The 18,553-nt window shown below is 41.5% G+C and overlaps 1 protein-coding gene across 1 annotated transcript; it reads right to left on the bottom strand.

The window, feature by feature from the left end:
- Positions 1-11,882: 11,882 nt before the first annotated feature.
- Positions 11,883-15,336, bottom strand: LOC128973713 (cytokine SCM-1 beta-like). The gene is made up of 3 exons (XM_054390106.1): positions 15,189-15,336; positions 12,372-12,489; positions 11,883-11,988 (listed from the first exon to the last, which is right to left on the bottom strand). Exons 1-3 carry the CDS (start codon positions 15,334-15,336, stop codon positions 11,883-11,885), a joined length of 372 nt encoding a protein of 123 aa, XP_054246081.1.
- Positions 15,337-18,553: the final 3,217 nt, after the last annotated feature.

The raw sequence follows: 18,553 nt of genomic DNA on the forward strand, positions 1-18,553 counted from the left end.
TGAGTAAAAACGAGGTCTTATTGGACCTTCCCCCAGCCACCCTCATACAACAATTGCTTTGTTCATTGTGGCTTCCCTGCCTGATGTATTTTCCCCTCCATTAGGCCATCTTTTCCAGCCCACCACTTTGTCATATGTGTAAATGTCAAGTGGCTTTAAAAATGAATCAGAATATTATTTCTGTCACCCTCAGATATCTCAGATCACCTCCATCTTGTACTCACCCTTAGAAGCTTTATGTAATTATTTGGGATGGGCAGAGTTTGACTAATTTAGTAACAGATAAGTATGAAGTGAATTACTGGAACTTACCCAGTTCCTCAGCCAGACATCAGACTTTCCACATCTCGTTCCTCAGTTGTAACAACAAATATGTTTAGTACCTCATCCCACATCATATTAGTGTCAAGGCCAAGATTTGAGAGGGTTTGCAAGAGTAGTAATTTCTCATTTGGCCTCAAATTAGGCCAAAATTAAAACATTATAAAAGCAAAACCAATTCATTTTTCCAGGAAATTGATCTTTGATTTATTTAATTTTCAAGCTTTTAAAGTGATTTTAAAATTTATCGTATTATATTATATATATTAATGATATAAATGATAAAATTATATAAATAAATTATAAAATTATATAAATTATAAAAAATAGGATAAAATTGTAAATGTAAATGTAATTTTAAAATTTACATTTCAATAGGAAATGCAAGCATAGACAGTTGGAACAGTAGTTAAGCCTTTGGGGATTTTTTTGGGGATAGAATATTTGCATTCTCAACCAAATAATTTGCCAAGATGAATTTGCAAAACATTTTGGTCTGCCTGAGACTTCTCTCTTTAATTTCAGCAGATTCTCAACCACCAAATTTCATCTTCAGCTGCAGGAGCAGGATTTTTTACTGGAGAGAAATAATATAGTTCTGTGGCTTCAAGGAGCTGTTTTGGTTTATTCAGTGAGCATGGATTTATTCAGAGGACCCTGGGGGTTCAGAGAACTCAAACCTTGTTTTCCATCTAACAATCAACAACCACTATGGGTTCATGGAATGGTTTAGAATGGCTTGGGCTGGAAGGGACCTCACAGATCATCTAGTTCCAATCCCCTGACTTTGACATCTTCCACTAGACCAGGATGCTCAAGGCCTCATCCAACTTGGTCTTGAAGGCCCCCAGGGAGGGGGCATCCACACCCTGCCTGGACAGCCTGTTCCAGTGCGTATATGATACACGTATATGTTCCCACATGGTATAGTCACAGCTGGATGGTTGTTGACCTTCTATAGTAGTTAACTCCCAGAAAATACTGTGGAGATGTAGGGCTGAATGGAGCTCACGTTTGGTCAGAGGTGTTCTAGCTGCCTAGTGAGTAACAGATTCAAGTAACTCCAGGTGCAGGTGGTGGTTTGCTCTTTCTTGCTATTTGGTGCCATGTTTAGTCACCTGCTGTAAGTTTGCACTGCCATTTCTGAGTAGGTTTAAGAGTGATTGTGGCTATGAGAGAGCATCTGGAAGAGACTGTGTGGTTTGCAGTGGATGTAGCTAGGAATGGTCTTAGGAATAGGCCTAACCTTGGGGTTTGGGCTGGGAGAGAGAGCAGGCTTGAGAGTGATTGGAGCTTTATGAATGGATTTGGAAGAGATGATGTAATCTTCAGAGGAGTAATCAAGACTGGGCATGGTCTTTGGAAAAAATGCAGTCCTTGGTGTGCTTTTGGAGATAGAGTTTAGCCTGACCTTGCCTGAGGTGCTTCAGAACTTGCCTTTCCTTTTTTGTTTGTCAGGATTGGTGCTTACACCTCTGCTGGAAGGTCTTTCCTCGATCTTGTGCCTGACATTTCCATGGCATCTTGCACCCACTGGAGGTCAGTCCTCAGATAGGTCTTGTAGAACGCTGTAGAACATGCAGAAGGGAAGCGGAACCAAGCAGCCGTTACACTTTTGGTTTCTAACCAAAAATTCACTGTAAATTGTACAATGAGACCTTTTTGTTATCATGTAGTCCATGCAAATGCACGATGTATGAACAGTTGTTGTTGCCAGCAACTGTGAACAGTCTGGGGAGTCTCACATCAGCAAATAGCTGGTGAAGGAGTTCCCAAGCTGAAGGATAGAAGTCCCTACCACTCTGTGATAGTAATCAGTTTTACCCCTTTGTCTTGAATGCTGGTTTTGCTTCTATTATCATTACCTCTGTAATATATCATCAAGATAAGATTCCAACAAAAAGGTAGGAGAATTGTCAGTGAGCTGATGGGCTGATAAAGGAGGATACTGGAAGATTTGGTCTGTATAGATCGGAGAAGGGCAAGTAAGAGATGAAATACCAGTATTCACAGCAAAAAGGACAAGACTGTATCTGAAACTAATTCAGGAATCTTTATAAAATGTCATTAACCCACTCAGCTCATGGCCATAAGGCATCAGTGAGATTAAAACACATTATCTATATACATGGCTTTAAGATTTCATAGTTACAGGAGAGCAAATAAGAGATTTCTAAGGCACATAAACTCTCCTTGCATGAAGGTGGAAGACCACCACTAAGATGAATCTCCCATATAGCCAAGCTATGTTGTAACTACCTTCAGCAGGATTCCTCCCTGGTTTGAACTGAAGAGCTGACTCCAGCTGGGAATGAGTCCTGAACTCGTCAGGCTGCAGGTCCAGTGTGGTTGGGAATTCCTGTCTTCCTGTTGGCTTGCAAACACGCATCTCACTTTGTGCACAGTGAAGATATCAAGCCAAAAGATGACCAGAATAGCTGTGGTGTGGAGTTTTATTGTCTGCAGCTTCTTTGTCAAGGCAGAGAAGAAAATATCTACCACAAGCTTCCTTTTGTGGAACTTACATACTCTGGCTCAGTTACCAGGTCCTGTTTCTTTCTAAAAAATGTAGTGGGGTAGTGGGAAAGGGGTACATATGTACAAATTTTTAATTCTGATGACACAGAACCTCTTTTTTCTTGCCAGTTTCTGTTAGTAGTCCTGCTGCAAAAGCCTTTCCTGCTCAAAGCCTGTTGTGGCTGAAGTTCCCTGAATTAAGGTTTATTTTAGCCTGTTTTAATTTAGCTGCTTTTCTGTGTGATTGTAGTGTCTACATTTTCAACATTGTATTTAGAGAGCCTCACAGAAGCACAGAGTGATGTTCTCTGACCAACAGACCTCTGACAAAAAGAGCCTGTCCAAGGAAGTTTTGTTAGTGGAAACAGGAATGAGATGCCCCAGTCCCAGTGGCTGTGTGCAAGACAACCATTACTCTTCATGGTGTCTTTAGGGCCAGCTCTGGAAGGGGGACCACACTTCTGTTCTGTGGCATGGAACTTGTTGAAAGTTTAATGTTTTCTCCTGCCCTCCAGGGAGCCCATACCATAAAGTAATTGGGCCGGCTGAGGGAAAGAAGACATGCTCTCACCTGCAGAGCATAACCATCACCACAAGTCATCTTGGGGATCCTGCTGTTGAACAGGCGCTCTGTTAGGCAGCCACAGGGACATTTGTGGAGCTTCAAAGCAAAACACACATTTCAGAGAGTTTGCAAGTATATTCATGTTATTCCATCAACTGAAATCCTGAGATCTCATAATGATTTTTTTCAGATGGAAAATAAACACCCAGCTATAGCTCTACTAAAAACTTTAGCTGTAATCTTTAGCTGTAATCACTGAATGATTCTTCTGAATGATAACCACTTCTGATGGTTTTAAACACTGAATATAGACATTCTTGGAACCTTCCTTCACTACAAGTAGTCACAATAGGGAGGTATCAACCAGTTTGAGTTTAAAAAATGAAGTTAACCCCAGCTGTTTTTCTCTGGTTGAATGAGTTTTCATTTTAAAAGTTACATCTGAGTCCATAAACCCCATGCCTTAGGGTTTAGGTTAAGGTAAGGTTTCTATAATCCCATTACTAACTATGTGCAGTAACTCTTTTTCTGACATAATAAAAATCTAGAAAATGAGGTTTGCAGTGTTTTGCTGATTTACTTGCTTAACTTGATTGGTATCATTACAGCAGGTCCTTCGTAGCAGACAAGGTCTCCTTCATGTAAGATGCTTATGCTAAAAGGCCTTAAATCAAACCTGAATCAGATGGCACCTCATAAAAAGCACCCCAAGGATAGTATCAAATGAACTGGCAACTCATAGCATGGAAATTCCTCTTCAGGGTCTGTTTATGGGCAGAGTTGAGATGACCCTGCAAGTAGGTTGGAGCCCTAACAGAGCCATTTTCTTCTCATGATGCAGAGAGGCACTTACACAATTCACTTGAGGTATTGTGGGAGTCGTTGTTATCTCTGGGGAATACCAAGATAGCTCTCTAATGGTCTTAATGCAGCAGGCATGTTGGAGCTGGCACTGGAGTAGACAGTGGGCAGCAGTTGGTAGGAAAAAGCAGGTACTTCCCCACTGAGAATCCTACAGAAGCCTCATCTTGCACCTGTATTCATGTGCGTGGCCAAACACGCGAATGCGCACAGATCCGCGTGCCCTTGCTGTCACTCTCTCTCGTGCCAGTCTTTCAGGGAGACTCCAACCTAGTGCTTACTCTTACAACAAACACTTCTTTACCTAATGGATCTTGAGGAAACTGTAACTTCTGTGTGGAAATAGAAGGCACAGAAACCTAGAGGGAAGGAACAACTTAGCAGATTTGTTTCAGGTGTTATAATTTCTAAATAGCTTTTGATTTAGGAGGGTAATTGGTGGGGCAGTTTTGTTTGTTTTGTTTTGTGTACTTGTTTTGGTTTTTTGTTTTCTTGTTTGGGTTTTTTTTGGGTTTTGTTTGTTTTAGGAATTTTTGTTTGTTAGTTTTGTTTGGGGTTTTTTTGTTGGTTTGGTCTGGTTTGGTTTGGTTTGGTTTTTTTCTTCAGTTTTTAAGAGCTTAAAGCAGGAAAGAGTTGACATGATCCATAATAAATATCCCAAATCAAGTGACAGCCAATGCTCAAAAATGAACACTTAACTCATTAGTACAGCAGGATATGAACTTGTCTTGTGACAGGTCCAGTCTCTTTTGTTGCATAACAAACAATTAATAATTTGTTCTAGACTCTTTGTTCCAAGGTACAGACAGACAGACAGGAAAACCAAAACACCTCCAGGAGAAGGCCTGGTATGGACCCCTGTTTTCTGTAGTCTCTAAATGAAAAGAGGAGGGTCAAGTAAGCAGGTGTTGAATTAGCACCTGCTTTGGAAATGTATCAAATAGCCTCACAAAGTTGATAGAATGCATTAGGTTGGAAGGGAGCCTAAAAGATCATCTTGTCCAAGCCTTTGCTAGGAAGCAGGGACTTCTTTAACTACATCAGTTTGCTCAGGGCCCCAAAAAGTCTGACCCTGAATCTCTCCAAGCATGAAGCCTCCACCACCTCTCTGGGCAGTGTGTTCCAGAATTTCACTACCCTCATTGTGAAGACCTTCCTCCTAATGTCCAACGTAAATCTACCCTGCTGTAGTTTAAAACCATTGCCTCTTGTCCTGTTGCTACATACCATTGGAAACAGTCCCTCCCCAGGTTTCTTGAAGGCCTCCTTTAGAAATTGAAATACTGCTGTAAGATCTCTCTGGAGCCTTCTCTTCTCCAGGCTGAACAACCCCACCTCTCTCAGCCTCTCTTCATAGGGGAGGTGCTCCAGCACTCTGATCATCTCTGTGGCTCTACTTTTTAAAATTGCATGCCCATACTTAGTTTTGAGATAATTATTTCCTGTTTCATAAAACAGGCTTCTCGAACTCCCTTGAAATGAGATGCTGGAAAATGTGTCCACATTTTGCTCTCGTCATTTTTTAGATTGGGTCTTTTATGGGCTGATGTATCCTCTTTTTAAAGATGGTGAAATTATTAGCAGAAGAGGTTTTTTGCAGGACTTCCTTTCTAGCTGGGCTGACCTATTTATCAGCCTGAGCTATTAAGTTCAGATGTTTTAATGTTTTCTAGGTTAGAGGGTGAGAAGGAATGGATGAAAGAGGTCTTCTTTTCTGCTTTGGCATTAACTCTATTGCACAATTTCCCTCTTTCTGCTGCCTTTAACTGTCAGATGAAATGGAGGGAGGTAAAACATGACATGACAACAGAATATATTTTAAAATCTGGGCATCCTGTGCAGCAATTGTCCTGGCAGGTCTGCTCCCTTCTTCTCAGATCTGCTCTCCAAAATACAAGTGGGGAGTGGATGTCCTTGGGTGGGAAATGGCAGGCAACAATGGCTCTCAGTGTTGGTGCAGAGGCATTGTGGCAGGCAACCACTTGCAGTACAGTAATTTCAAATAGTTTCAATTTGCTGCTGGAAGAGTATAGTTTGGGGCTTCCAGGTTTGTGGCACATCTTTTAAGTTTCTGATTCTCAAAATCTTACCCTAATGCACACGTCACAAAACACAAAACATAACTCAAAGGAGTGAATTGCTAAAAGAATGTGACTTACTAAAGGTTTAATGGCAGCTACTTAGAATCATAGACTAATTTTGGTTGGAAAAGACCTTTAAGATCAGAGTCCAACCATTATCTAACTACCAAGTCTGGTGTCCCTCAACACCATATCTCTGTGTCTTTCAAACTCTTTCAGTAAGAAATTTCTTCTAATATCTGATCTAAACCTCCCCTGGTGCAATTTGAGGCCATTTCCTCTTGTCATATTTCATACCACTTTCTCCTGAAACAACTCCTTTTCACTCCTTGTTTGTTCCTCTCCTATTTCCCCCTTTGCCTTCCTCTGTATTGGCTTGCCAAACAATTTGAGTTAGTGTCTTCTGTAGCAAACCTTAATAACTTAGCTTAAGTAAACAATTAATTTTCAATGTAAAATATAAGCATTATCTTTTCAAAATCCACGTGGTGCATTGTTCCACAGGGATGAGAGAAGAAAATACTTGTAAAATTGTATTTGGTGAATGAACATGCATTACTTGTCATGTCATGTCATGTCCCAGTATTTGGCAAAATAACACGACCAGTGTATTAGTATTTGCACACAAGCATCCAGTCCTCCTCCCTTTTCTTCTTCCCATGTAGAGTCTCGAGCAATTTGTTAAAATAGGTCATCAGCTGACAAAAACCTCCAGTGTAAGGCAAAGCACAAATCATAGAATCATAGAATCATAGAATCAAGAAGGCTGGAAGAGACCTCAAAGATCATTGAGTCCAACCTGTCACCCTAAACCTCATGACTACCTAAACCATGGCACCAAGTGCCACGTCCAATCCCCTCTTGAACACCTCCAGGGATGGTGACTCCATCACCTCCCTGGGCAGCACATTCCAATGGCCAATGATAGAAGACACGTGAAAAACCAATCAAGGAATATCCCAGCTCATCACTGAGGGTTAGGGATTGAATGTTGCAGTAACAGTTTCTGGGAGAGGTGATTGTCACTGTAAACCCTTAGCTTTATAGTTCCTGAATTATAAATAAGCAGTGAAAGGAATGCATCTGCAGCTGTCTGAAGTCATTGCCCAGGAAGTGTACTTTTAATACAAAAAACCAGTGTGCCTAAAGAGGTGGGTAGTTGTCCTGTCTGCCCCCTTTGAAGTTGGTGAAGCTGTAAATACTTATACAAGCTTGATGGCTTGTCCACTCTGGTCTCTGCTGTCTTCCTGCCATGCTGAAGATCTGAAAACATCACATCTTTTCAGTAACTTAGAAAATTGCGTGACTGGTGCACGACAGAAGAGAAATGGTTGACTTATTCCAAATACTTTTACTCCCTGGTCTGCTGTGTGTGTTTGGAGGGTCCTTTCTGGCAAGTGGTACAAAGTGTGTAACAGTGTGAGAGCTGAAGTCCCCATCCCACATCGACAATAACCAGGCTAGCTCAGTCTGGAAGCAAATGAAAGCTGTATTTACAAACAAAACTACAATCTATGATGAAATGCAATGAATATGTACAAATATACACAATTCACAACATTTACAAATATGTACAGTCAACAGAAAAGCACAACCAAGCTCCCTTTACTTCCCCCAAGGGGCCTCCCCCCCCAGCCAGAAGGACTCCCCCCAAACCCCTCTGGCAGAAGGCAGAGAGTCAAGAAGCAGAGAGGCTGTTAGACTTAGCCTGTCAAGGTCAGTGTGTTATCTTCAGCCAGAAAAGGAGAAGAAGCAGACAGAAGCTGAGCAAGCTGAGAACTGCCCAACTCCCCAATCCTGTTTTGAGTAGAGATTCTTAAACATTTCTCTCTCTCCAATGGAAGTGTTTAGAACAATCATTATTTTGCTTTCTTACACTCAATAATGATCTATTTACATTCTTTCACTTTCTCTGCTCGAGCTTTGTGAAGAAAAATTAAAAAGACAGTCTTAAAACCATCACAAAAGTGGCACACAGATATTACAAAAAGAGTCGAAGGAAATCAATGTTCATATTACAGGCTGTAACCTAGCAGAGGATGAGCAAGAAGGAAAGCAGTCACTGTGAGCCCCCTGCTCCCTACCTCCCTTGGAGAAGAAATGGTAGGCAGCCAGATGCAGAGAGGACATCAGTGCAACCACAGCCTCAGATCGTCAAATGCACCTTGGAATCTAACTTCCTGTTTTTCTAAACAAGGTGTTTCCTGAGGATGCTGAGGAGACAAGACTATGGTTCTTACGTGCCTCCAGTACAGCAACAGCACTCTAGTTCTTCATTTTGTGTATGTGTATATAAAAGAAGGTTTAATCGCATTTTCCATTCTTTAAAGGCATTTTGAGAACCTCAACGAAAAGTGCCAGGCAGAAGCAGTGCTGTTACACATAAACTTCCAAATTATACACAGCTAGAGATGACAAAAATGTCGTAGGACTGGGACCACAGCAAGGACTGGGGCAAAGAATGGTCAGGGAAAGATAGGGAAAGTGCCTAGGGTTTCATGGGTGAGCAGGAAGACATGCTGAGAGCACAGATCACCCGTAGTAATTAACTCCAAGGATCATTACAGATCTTGCAAGGTATGACAAACAAGACATAATTACGAAATAGGATGATTCACTCTTAAAAAATATTATTAATCAGGCTATGAACTGTGATGAGGATGAGCAGATATAAAGTATTAATTGCTATGTGATGGTTAATTAATATATCCTCAGGTTGCCATAGTGCTAATTAAAAATATATATATATATTCACTTAATCAGGATCAATTCCAGCATAAGATACCACAGAGTATAAGCAAAGGCATTAAAATTCTGCCTGTCATAATCATGTTCGTTAGTTCTGGTCCTGGATGAATTTGATTTGTAGAAGCTGATGGTATTCATCTGAGAGAGCTTAACATAAATATGCTTTTCTAGGTGACCTGGTTTTATAGTCTGTTGTAGTCTGATGCTGCTGAAGGGAACAGAAGTGTTTCTCTTCTCTAAAATATGAGGGACTGGGGCCTGGAGGTCATTGACTCAGAATGAATGAACACCAGTTTATGTACATCTGATCTCAACGTTTCTTTCTACATGGAAAGCTCTTCTTGCAAAGCTTGTAGCAACAACTATGTTTTTTCTAGTGTAGCTGATATCAAGAACTTCAGTAAGAAGGCATCACTCCATATGGTGGAGGCTCAGAAGTCTGCCTTGGGTTTCTGTTCCATAGTACCACATGGTCATTCTTCCCTGGCTGGGTAGTAGCACAGTTGTAAAACTAGTCCTGGGTAGTGAGAACTAAATGTGTTTCCCTATGCAGGACTGACCTGTGACAACATGCAAGCCAAAATGGAAGACAAATCCTGTCTGCAGATTTGACCAGAGCAGGGAACTATAAAGACTGTTTTTTACAGAATCATAGAATCAATAAGGTTGGAAAAGACCTCAAGGATCATCAAAGCCCAACCTGTCACCCAAGACCTCATGACCACTAAACCATGTCACCAAGTGCCACGTCCAATCCCCTCTTGAACACCTCCAGGGTTGGTGACTCCACCACCTCCCTGGGCAGCACATTCCAACAGCTAACAACGCTCTCCATGAAGAACTTTCTCCTCACCTCCAGCCTAAACTTCCCCTGGTGCAGCTTGAGACTGTGTCCTCTTGTTCTGGTGCTGGTTGCCTGGGAGAAGAGACCAAACCCTTCCTGGCTACAACTTCCCTTCAGGTAGTTGTAAACAGCAATGAGGTCACCCCTGAGCCTCCTCTTCTCCAGGCTAAACAATCCCAGCTCCTTCAGCCTCTCCTCGTAGGGTTTGTGTTCGATGCCTCTCCCCAGCCTCGTTGCCCTTCTCTGGACACGTTCAAGTATCTCAATGTCCTTCTTAAATTGAGGGGCCCAGAAGTGGACACAGTACTCGAGGTGTGTCCTAACCAGTGCTGAGTACAGGGGCAGAATGACTTCCCTGTTCCTGCTGGCCACACTATTCTTGATGCAGACCAGGATGCCATTGGCCTTCTTGGCCACCTGGGCACACTGCTGGCTCATAGAATCTTATTTCTGTAGTGTAGTTTGAAAGAGTTGTAGTTTCATCTCACTAAGAGGTCATTGATGATGAAAAGGCCTTAGTTTAGTAGCTGTACCATATATATGTGGTAGTATGAGAAGAAATTTATTCCCGGAGCCTCTCTGCCTATACCTCTTCTCCACCCCTCATGCTCCTTAAATAAATACTCTTCTTCTGCCTAGAGCTCTTCCATATCTGCTTCTGATAATGTTCTTCTGATAATGCTTTTGACCATCCTAGTGTTGTATGAAGTCTGACTTTAAAGTAGTCAGACTTTTGAAGAGGTGTTGTCTGAGTTTTATAGCTGAAATGTGATGTAGCAAGCTCAGAATTAGATTGCTTTTGAACAATCTGAGTCATGAGTTGGCAGTAGTGCCAGCTTCAGCTTTAGCTGGCTTGTTCAAAAGATCTCAGATTTGTGCTGTCATCTTGGTACCCATTTCAACAGTCTCCATCTGCACTACATACAAGCAGTATCATTTGATTCCAGGTTTATAGTAACTTTATTAAAATTAAAGGCCTTCTGTTAGCAGAATTTATCAGTTTAAAAAATATAAGACATGCATGTGTACATAGTTCTTTAGGGCAGGGAGTTCCTATGAGTTTGTGAAATACAGATCATAGAGACGGGTTTTCCCTACTTTTTCAGAGAAAGCCAAAGGAAAAGTAAAACAATTGTTCCACATTTGTGTTGCATGAGGGTGAAACTGAGGTAGCTTTACTGAACAAAGTGGATAGGGTAAGTCTTTGCCAGTACAAGGCTGAATAAGATTACATTCATAGAATGGCTTGAGTTGAAAGGGACCTTAAAGATCATCTAGTTCCAACACCCCTGACGTGGGCAGGGACACCTCCCACTAGACCAGGTTGCTCAAAGCCTCATACACTCAATTATTTCAGGTCATCCCTTGCTGAAAGTACTCATACATCATTGTGGACTGAGCTAACAGTGCAATTCTGTGCATAAAAATAGAATGCCCAAGGATCTTCTTCTGAATATTGTGCTGATCAGGTGATAGCTTGAAGCATGAGACTGGTATGCTTAGAATCCTTAGATTATATGAGAGTCATTAAATTACATAGCACCTTTTCAGACCCAGCACCCAATGCAAGACATTTTGACCTCCATCAGGATGGAGTTCTACCCTCATCCTGTAGGAGGTCATCTTCTTCCCTATAGTATATGGAGCTATCTCCCATTCACCATTAAATGCCATACTGATCAGGACAGGAAGGATGAGAAGATATCTACATTCAGTTATAAATAAATATTAGCAAGCATTTTTAGAAAACAGAGTAAGAGAGTCCAGCTATGAAATGCAGAAATGAGCAGGTGTTCAACCGGTGATGAACATTGTGCTTGTTCAGAGACTTTATTGCCAATTAATAAATAGGAATGAAAAGCAGATACTAAAACTTTCTTCCCTGTTATGTGCAGGAGTGATTATGATGCCACCTAGCTGGCCTTAGATGTTTGCTTTGACAGGCTCATCTGCCTTCGGTGGCACGGCTTTCGTCTATATTCTTCATAGCAAGCTGTGCCTGTCTGTGATCAGGTTTTACACAGATCTTGACACCTTTTTTGTTGATAAACCTGTAGGAAGAAAGCAAGCAAACCAGAGAGTCATTAAATTCCAGTCTCCAAACCCAGGTGTACTGTTTCTGGATTTTATACAGTGTGAGGAGCAACATGGTAAAACCATGACATGCCAGAGTTTGTAGCTGGAATAACAGCAGCTAGCAACATCAGTTCCCTATTTATGGCATAGCTACGTAAGTAATGTACATGGTCATGTGCAGCCTACATTTCCCAGCTCTCTGAGGCCCACCTCTCTCCCTTCAGGCCCTCAGCTGCCAGATGACTGCTTCATGGAGGAACAGGAAGGGTGTCCTGGGCTGTGATGATGTCCTATTCCTTTTCCATGGTAGTGTGTTTGCATAGCCAAGTCTGAAGGTGAATATAAGGTGGATACTTACAAGATAGCCTCTACTGGACCTTGTATCTTTTCATAGCTGACAAGGTTTTTGATGTTCAGTTTCCGTGGAGACAGATGTACACAATTATATCTGCGCATGGACTGACTTCCAATGCTCCCTAGAAAGGGGAAAAATAGATAAATTACAAAGGCAGTTGATACTAAATTCATATTTAGCCATAATTACTGAATATAATATGAATTCCAGTGGGTTCCCAGTTGAGGTTAGAATGTGTCTCACAATGCAGAATCACAATACCAGTCACACGAGAGAGATTAAAGTATTGTTTGTGATGCATCCTACCATCACTAAATTGTTATTGCTATTTCAGTGAAGATACTCATCTTCATTTGTTCTGTTTATATAATCATTCTGCCTCTAAGGAGTCACTGCTTCCATAGAAGAGAAGGTATTTGATACAATTTATAATTAGGTCTGTATCATCTGCAAATCATGTTCATATGGACTAATGCTAAGAGGCAGCACCTTTACTGGATGGATTTCCAAATGCCATCTGCAATGTGTATCAGTAAGTCCTTCTACTTCCCAAGGGAAGGAAAGCAAGGCTGCTTGTCTCATACTGGATGTCCATATTCAAATACAACAACAAAACCCCTCCAAAACCCCAAACTGCTGAAAGAAAGGGAGGTTTATCTTCCAGAAGAATAAGTACTTGTATACACTTTCTAGAAGTCTGGTTTTGTAGGCAATACTGCTGACTAACCCTCTCTTTTCTCCAACTTTCTCATACATTTCAGGGAAATGCACTGGGAATTAACGAAGAGTGATATCAGTGTAAAACTTTTTGGACAGTATTTATGTTACATGATGATGACTAAAAATGGGAATTTATTTAAGTGAGATGGTCCATTAAACCATGTGCCAAAGTGTCATGTCTGTATGTTTCTTAACACCTCCAGTGGTGATTGCTCCACCACCTCCCTGGTCAACCTGTCTCTACTTGCTAGTTTCTGATTTTCTCTCATTCATCGGAGACAAGTTTGAGAAGACACGAGGGAGACAAATACAATACGTTGTGTTATGAGGTTTCTTCTTAAAGAACTTTTACAGAAACTGGATTAAGAAAAGTCCAAGAGATGTTCAGGAGCAACTTGCAAAATATAAACCCTGCTTCTCATAATCTCATCATCTGTGAGGTTTTCTTTGTTTGAAACAGTTGAAATAGCTGCAGCAAACAGGCATCAGCCTTTGGAGAAGCTGTTGCACAGCCAGTGCATGGGTACTGGCAGTGCTGCTAATGCTTAAGATTTTCTTTGCCTGAAGGAATATTTTTTTCTGATCTTGCTTTAGTCTTGAGTAACATGATGGATTTTTGGATGATTAATTAAAATGTGTATCTTACTGCCTCACTCAGACTAGTTTTCAAAATATGGCACCAAAGAGCTTAAAAGCAATCCTTACTAGTCTTGGAGATAGTCTCTTTACTACTTAATTATCTGCAGAGAATGCATACAGGGAATAGCAGCAGAGTGTCTCTAAGCCTGGGAACAAATGAGAACAAACCCAAACTGCTCTGCACCCATAACTACCTTCCCACCCTCCCAGACCCCCCGGTGTTGGATTTCTTTTTCTGGTGGTGTTTCCTCCTTTTCTTTTTTTTTTCTTCTTTTTTTCTTCCCCCTCTCCTCCCTGCTCCCCCCCCTCCCCCCCCCCCCCCCTTAACATTCCCCTTTCATTCCCCTTTCTAATCCTTTTTCAGTCCCTTCAGGCTTGGTGGTATTCATGGCAAGTTTTGCACCCTGGAGAATGACATTACAAAGTGGCAGTCCGTGCTAAATAGCCACATGTGGCGGCGATGAACAGTAGTAGCATTAACCAGGGTATGAGAACATGGTATGATCTATCTGTAGGGGCACTAGGTCACCATACTCAGTGTGTAGCTACATAATCATGTGAAAGCTTAACAGGTCTCAGTTTGGTTTTGGTGTGGTTTTGTGAAGATGCCTTTTCTATGTGTTTCTCTTTGCATATTTTTGTGGGTTTGCATATGAGCGTTTTCTGTGATTTTTATGTGCTTCTTTGCATGAATCTGATTGTGTATAAGGAGATATGGGGGTTTTGAGTGTATGTTCGCATTTTTTCATGACACACAAAGCCAAAACAAAACTCAGAGATCTAAGCATCACTGGACAAACTAATTTAAAGCATGGCCAAAACCCATATCTCGTCTTAGTGCTGAGAAACGATCTCAAACAAGATGTTCAATTGTATGAAATTGAGAAGACATTGTGTAAATCCATTGCTCTCCTTTGCAGTTTTTGTTCATAGTTTGCCTGTCTACACCAAAATACTTGGCTAAAAATAAGCAGAGAAGCAATATGTGATACAGAACAGTAAGAACTTCCAAAAATGGGGATATTAGAGGCATTAAGGCTATATAATTAAAGCCAACTAGAAATAATATAATAAAATACATATAACAGTAGTCTATCTGGAAAAAGAAAGAAGTACATCTTACTGAAGAAATATTTTTCATAAAATACTATTAGCCTATAGAACTTATTGCTATATGGCAACAGCGAAATTAAAGGGTGCTGTGTCTTCAAGATTTCATGATTTTAAGAGAAAGAATAATGTATGGAATGTCTTCAAGTGTTCTAAGGCACAGAAACTCTCCTTGCATTAAGGCAAAAGCCAACCAGTAATTGACAGGGCATCAGATGAAATCTTCCATAAATCTACCTTTCTTGCAAATTTCATCTTATGAATTATCCCTGGCTGAGAATGAATCCTGCTCATAACAACTCTGGTACAATGTGGAGCAGATCCTGTCTTCCTCTTGAGTTATCAACTTACCTTCCACAATGTGCATAGTGAGGATGCCAAGGCAGAAGATGACCAGGAGAGCTGCAATGTGGAGTTTCATTGCTGGTGGCTCCTTTGTCAAGGCAGAGAAGAAAGTGGCTGTTGTCAGTCCTCTTTCACAGAGTTTATATATTGTCATTCAGTGGTCAGTTCTTGTGTTCACTTTTGGGGCGTCATGGCGGGGCTGATGGTAAGTGGAAAGAAATGAGTGGTAATACCTTTTCTGGTGGCAGAGAACCACCTCCTTTCCCCCCCAGTTCTTCACTAAGCCCCCCTTTGAAGGCTTTTCCTGCTCAAACCCCACTGTGGTTGCACTTGCTTTTGTGTTGCAAAGTGATGTTTATTTCAAGCTGCAAAAAGTGAGAGCTCTTGTTCTGTGGTGGAAACCTTTAATGAATGTTCCTGTCCTTTCACACCTCCATTTAGAGAGCTATAGCTAAGCTGCACCTCAGAGGCATAAAGTAACATCCAGAGTTACCTCTTTGGCCTGTGGACCACTTAAATGGGGAAGTGGGTACTAAAGGTTGGTGGAAACAGGAACACATTGGCTTTTTCCATAGTAACTGAGAGTTGGTCACTTTAACATACACCTTTAGAAGGGGTATCACTCCTATTTCCTATGCATGGTGGAACTTGTCAAAACTCTTCTGTTTTCTCTCTGCATTGATATGGCCAAAGCTGCTATCACTGTGTCCTGGGAGAAGGAAGAGTGAACATACTTTTAAACACAGAGGCAGACCCACAAGCCCTTCTGCCAGTCAGGCACAACTAATATACAATAGTTTCAAAGAGGAAGAAGAGTTTATAATTCTTTTTTTTTTTTTTTTTTTTTTTGTTTTGGGATGTTTTATTATTTTTGTGGTGTGATCTTTCTGTTATAAAGATTATAGCCCAAGAAAGTAACCAGGCAACCAGAGCAGCACCATTTATAAGAAAGAAGAAAAACTTCATAGCACTTTCATGTAGACATGATATTAATAACAGGTCTGTCAACTTGTTCCAATTGTACCTCTGTCAAAAGTGTCCTTTTGTGCAGTCTGTGCTATTGCACAGTCTGGGTGTCCATTCTGTGTTATGGTAAGGCGATCTGAGGTATTAGACAGATGATCTTAAGGTCTCTTCCAGCCTTAATGATTCTATGCCAGCAGTCTTGCACCTAGAGGTATTTTTCAAGCAAGGCATGGACCTCCAGGCCATACAGGAAGCAGCATCTGCTCTGGCATTGTCATCCAGAGCATCTGAGCAGGAATCTGTCTGAGGTTGTAGGGAAGTAGTCAGTGCAAAGTTTGGAGCAAGTGTCCGTTCACGGTGTCTGAAGTTTCCCCTGTTTTTACCCCCAGGCCTTACCTCAGCTAGTTACTTTCTGTTTTCCAAATTATTGGTAACTTCAAGGTAATTTTTTTTTCATGGGGAAACACAGTATGTGGAACTCAATTCCCTAAGATTTCCCAGGGAAATTAAGATTGAGGTAACAACTGAGGTCAGATACTTGACTCCTAGGCTGTAATGGCTGGTTTCTAACCCTTGGAAGACTGTGTAGGTCTTGCAGGCAGAGAACAAGCTGCCAGGTATACTTCTATCTATGCACAGTCCTTGTTTCTTATGGTTTGATTCTTTTGTCTTACATACACCATGCATCCCAGGGAAAAGCAATGACAAAAGCATGTGGTAACCAGAAGTAAGACAATTGCTGTTTTACTTGAATGCCTGCTAAACACATTTGAAACACTAATGAAGTTGCAATGAAATGGAAGCCAAAACTTCATCAAAGCTCCTAAAGAGGGCATGATGCCACACAGGGGAGTGTGTTGACCTGGGAAATCTATGTTAATTTGTGTCCAAGCACTGTGGTAGCTTGCTGTTTTGCTGAATGTTGCCTGAAATCACTCATAGAATAATAGAATGGTAGGGCTTGGAAGGGACCTCTGGAGATCATCTAGTCCAAACACCCCTGCCAAAGCAGGATCACCTAGGGCAGACCACATGGAATGCATCCAGATGGGTCATGAAAGTCTCCAGGGAAGGAGACTCCACAACCCCTCTGGGCAACCTGTTCCAGAGCTTTATCACCCTCAGAGCAAAGAAGCTTTTTCCCAAGCTGAAGCAGAGCTTCCTGTGTTCCGGTTCATATCTGTTGCTCCTTGTTCGATCACAGGACACCACTGAAAAGATACTGGCCCTGTCTTCTTGACACCCACCCCTCAGGTATTTGTAAACATTAGTAAGACCTCCTTTCAGCCCTCTCTTCTCCAGACTGAACAGCCCCAGGTCTCACTCCTTGAATGAGATATTCTAGCTTTTATGGTGCTTGTCAGCTTTGAGATGCAAGATGGAAGCTTTGCCCACGATGGTCAGGAGTTTTCTCCCCATGAAGAGAGAAGATGCTCCCCCACTTCTACTCACTGATCTAATATGTATATGTATGTACATACTCGCTGCCTACAGCTTTGAGAGGAAGACTCACCAGCTGTAATTAACAGGAGCCAGCTCAGGAAAAGTCAGTCCTTCTGACCACAGAGGCTTTTGCAGGTGGAATATTCATCCCTGAGGTGTCATTAGATAGCCTGTTGCTTGTTCAGTTTTCTACCATTCTTAATGTGGGGGGGAAAAATTGCCCTGTGGCAAGTTTTTCCCCTCTGAACTTCCCATTTGTTGTGGCCTGCTGGGCTGTTGTTCTGTGTAGCTGGCTTTTGCCCAGTGAAGTGTGTGTTTTACTGCCCTGTCTGTGGATACTTGGTGATCTCTGATGTTCTAATGTTGTATAAATCTCATTTTGTACTCTAACGCCAGTGTGTACTGCCTCTGTGCTGTGACAAAAGCTTAGTGCAAGATGATCAAAGGTACAGCCTTTCTGGTTTTCTTGCTGGTAAGTTGTATTAAAAGCACAGCTCAATTAAGTGCCCAAAGTACTTTTCCTGTTACTGCATCTCTTGCTCTGGATAAGTTGAATGCTAATGATACTTGTCCTGGGGCTTGACTGCCTTTTTTGTGTCTCACTCATCACAGGCTGCTTGTAGAGCATTCTGAAGTAAAATAGTCATGTTCAGCTCGTGGTCCATCCACAGATGAAATGAATAGTGTGGTTTTAGAGTTCCCTAGTAGTTTGTAGAGTCTGAGCTGTGGATAAGATGACCACATTACCACAGTGCTTCCCAATCCCCTGGCTACAGGTACAATGCTATGTGCCCCTTCTCCTCTCCACATCATGTTTAACACATACACTCTTTGCTGAGAGAAAGTGGGTACAGACAGTGGATATTGTGGGTATGGATGTGTAGATACATTTCAGTTTTTAATCTTTGAAGCCTGCTCACGTGCAGGAAACCACAGGCTCTAAGTTAGTCTCCTAGGCTGCT

Source organism: Indicator indicator, chromosome 1 (genome assembly GCF_027791375.1).
Source record: "Indicator indicator isolate 239-I01 chromosome 1, UM_Iind_1.1, whole genome shotgun sequence".
NCBI classification, from domain to species: domain Eukaryota; kingdom Metazoa; phylum Chordata; class Aves; order Piciformes; family Indicatoridae; genus Indicator; species Indicator indicator.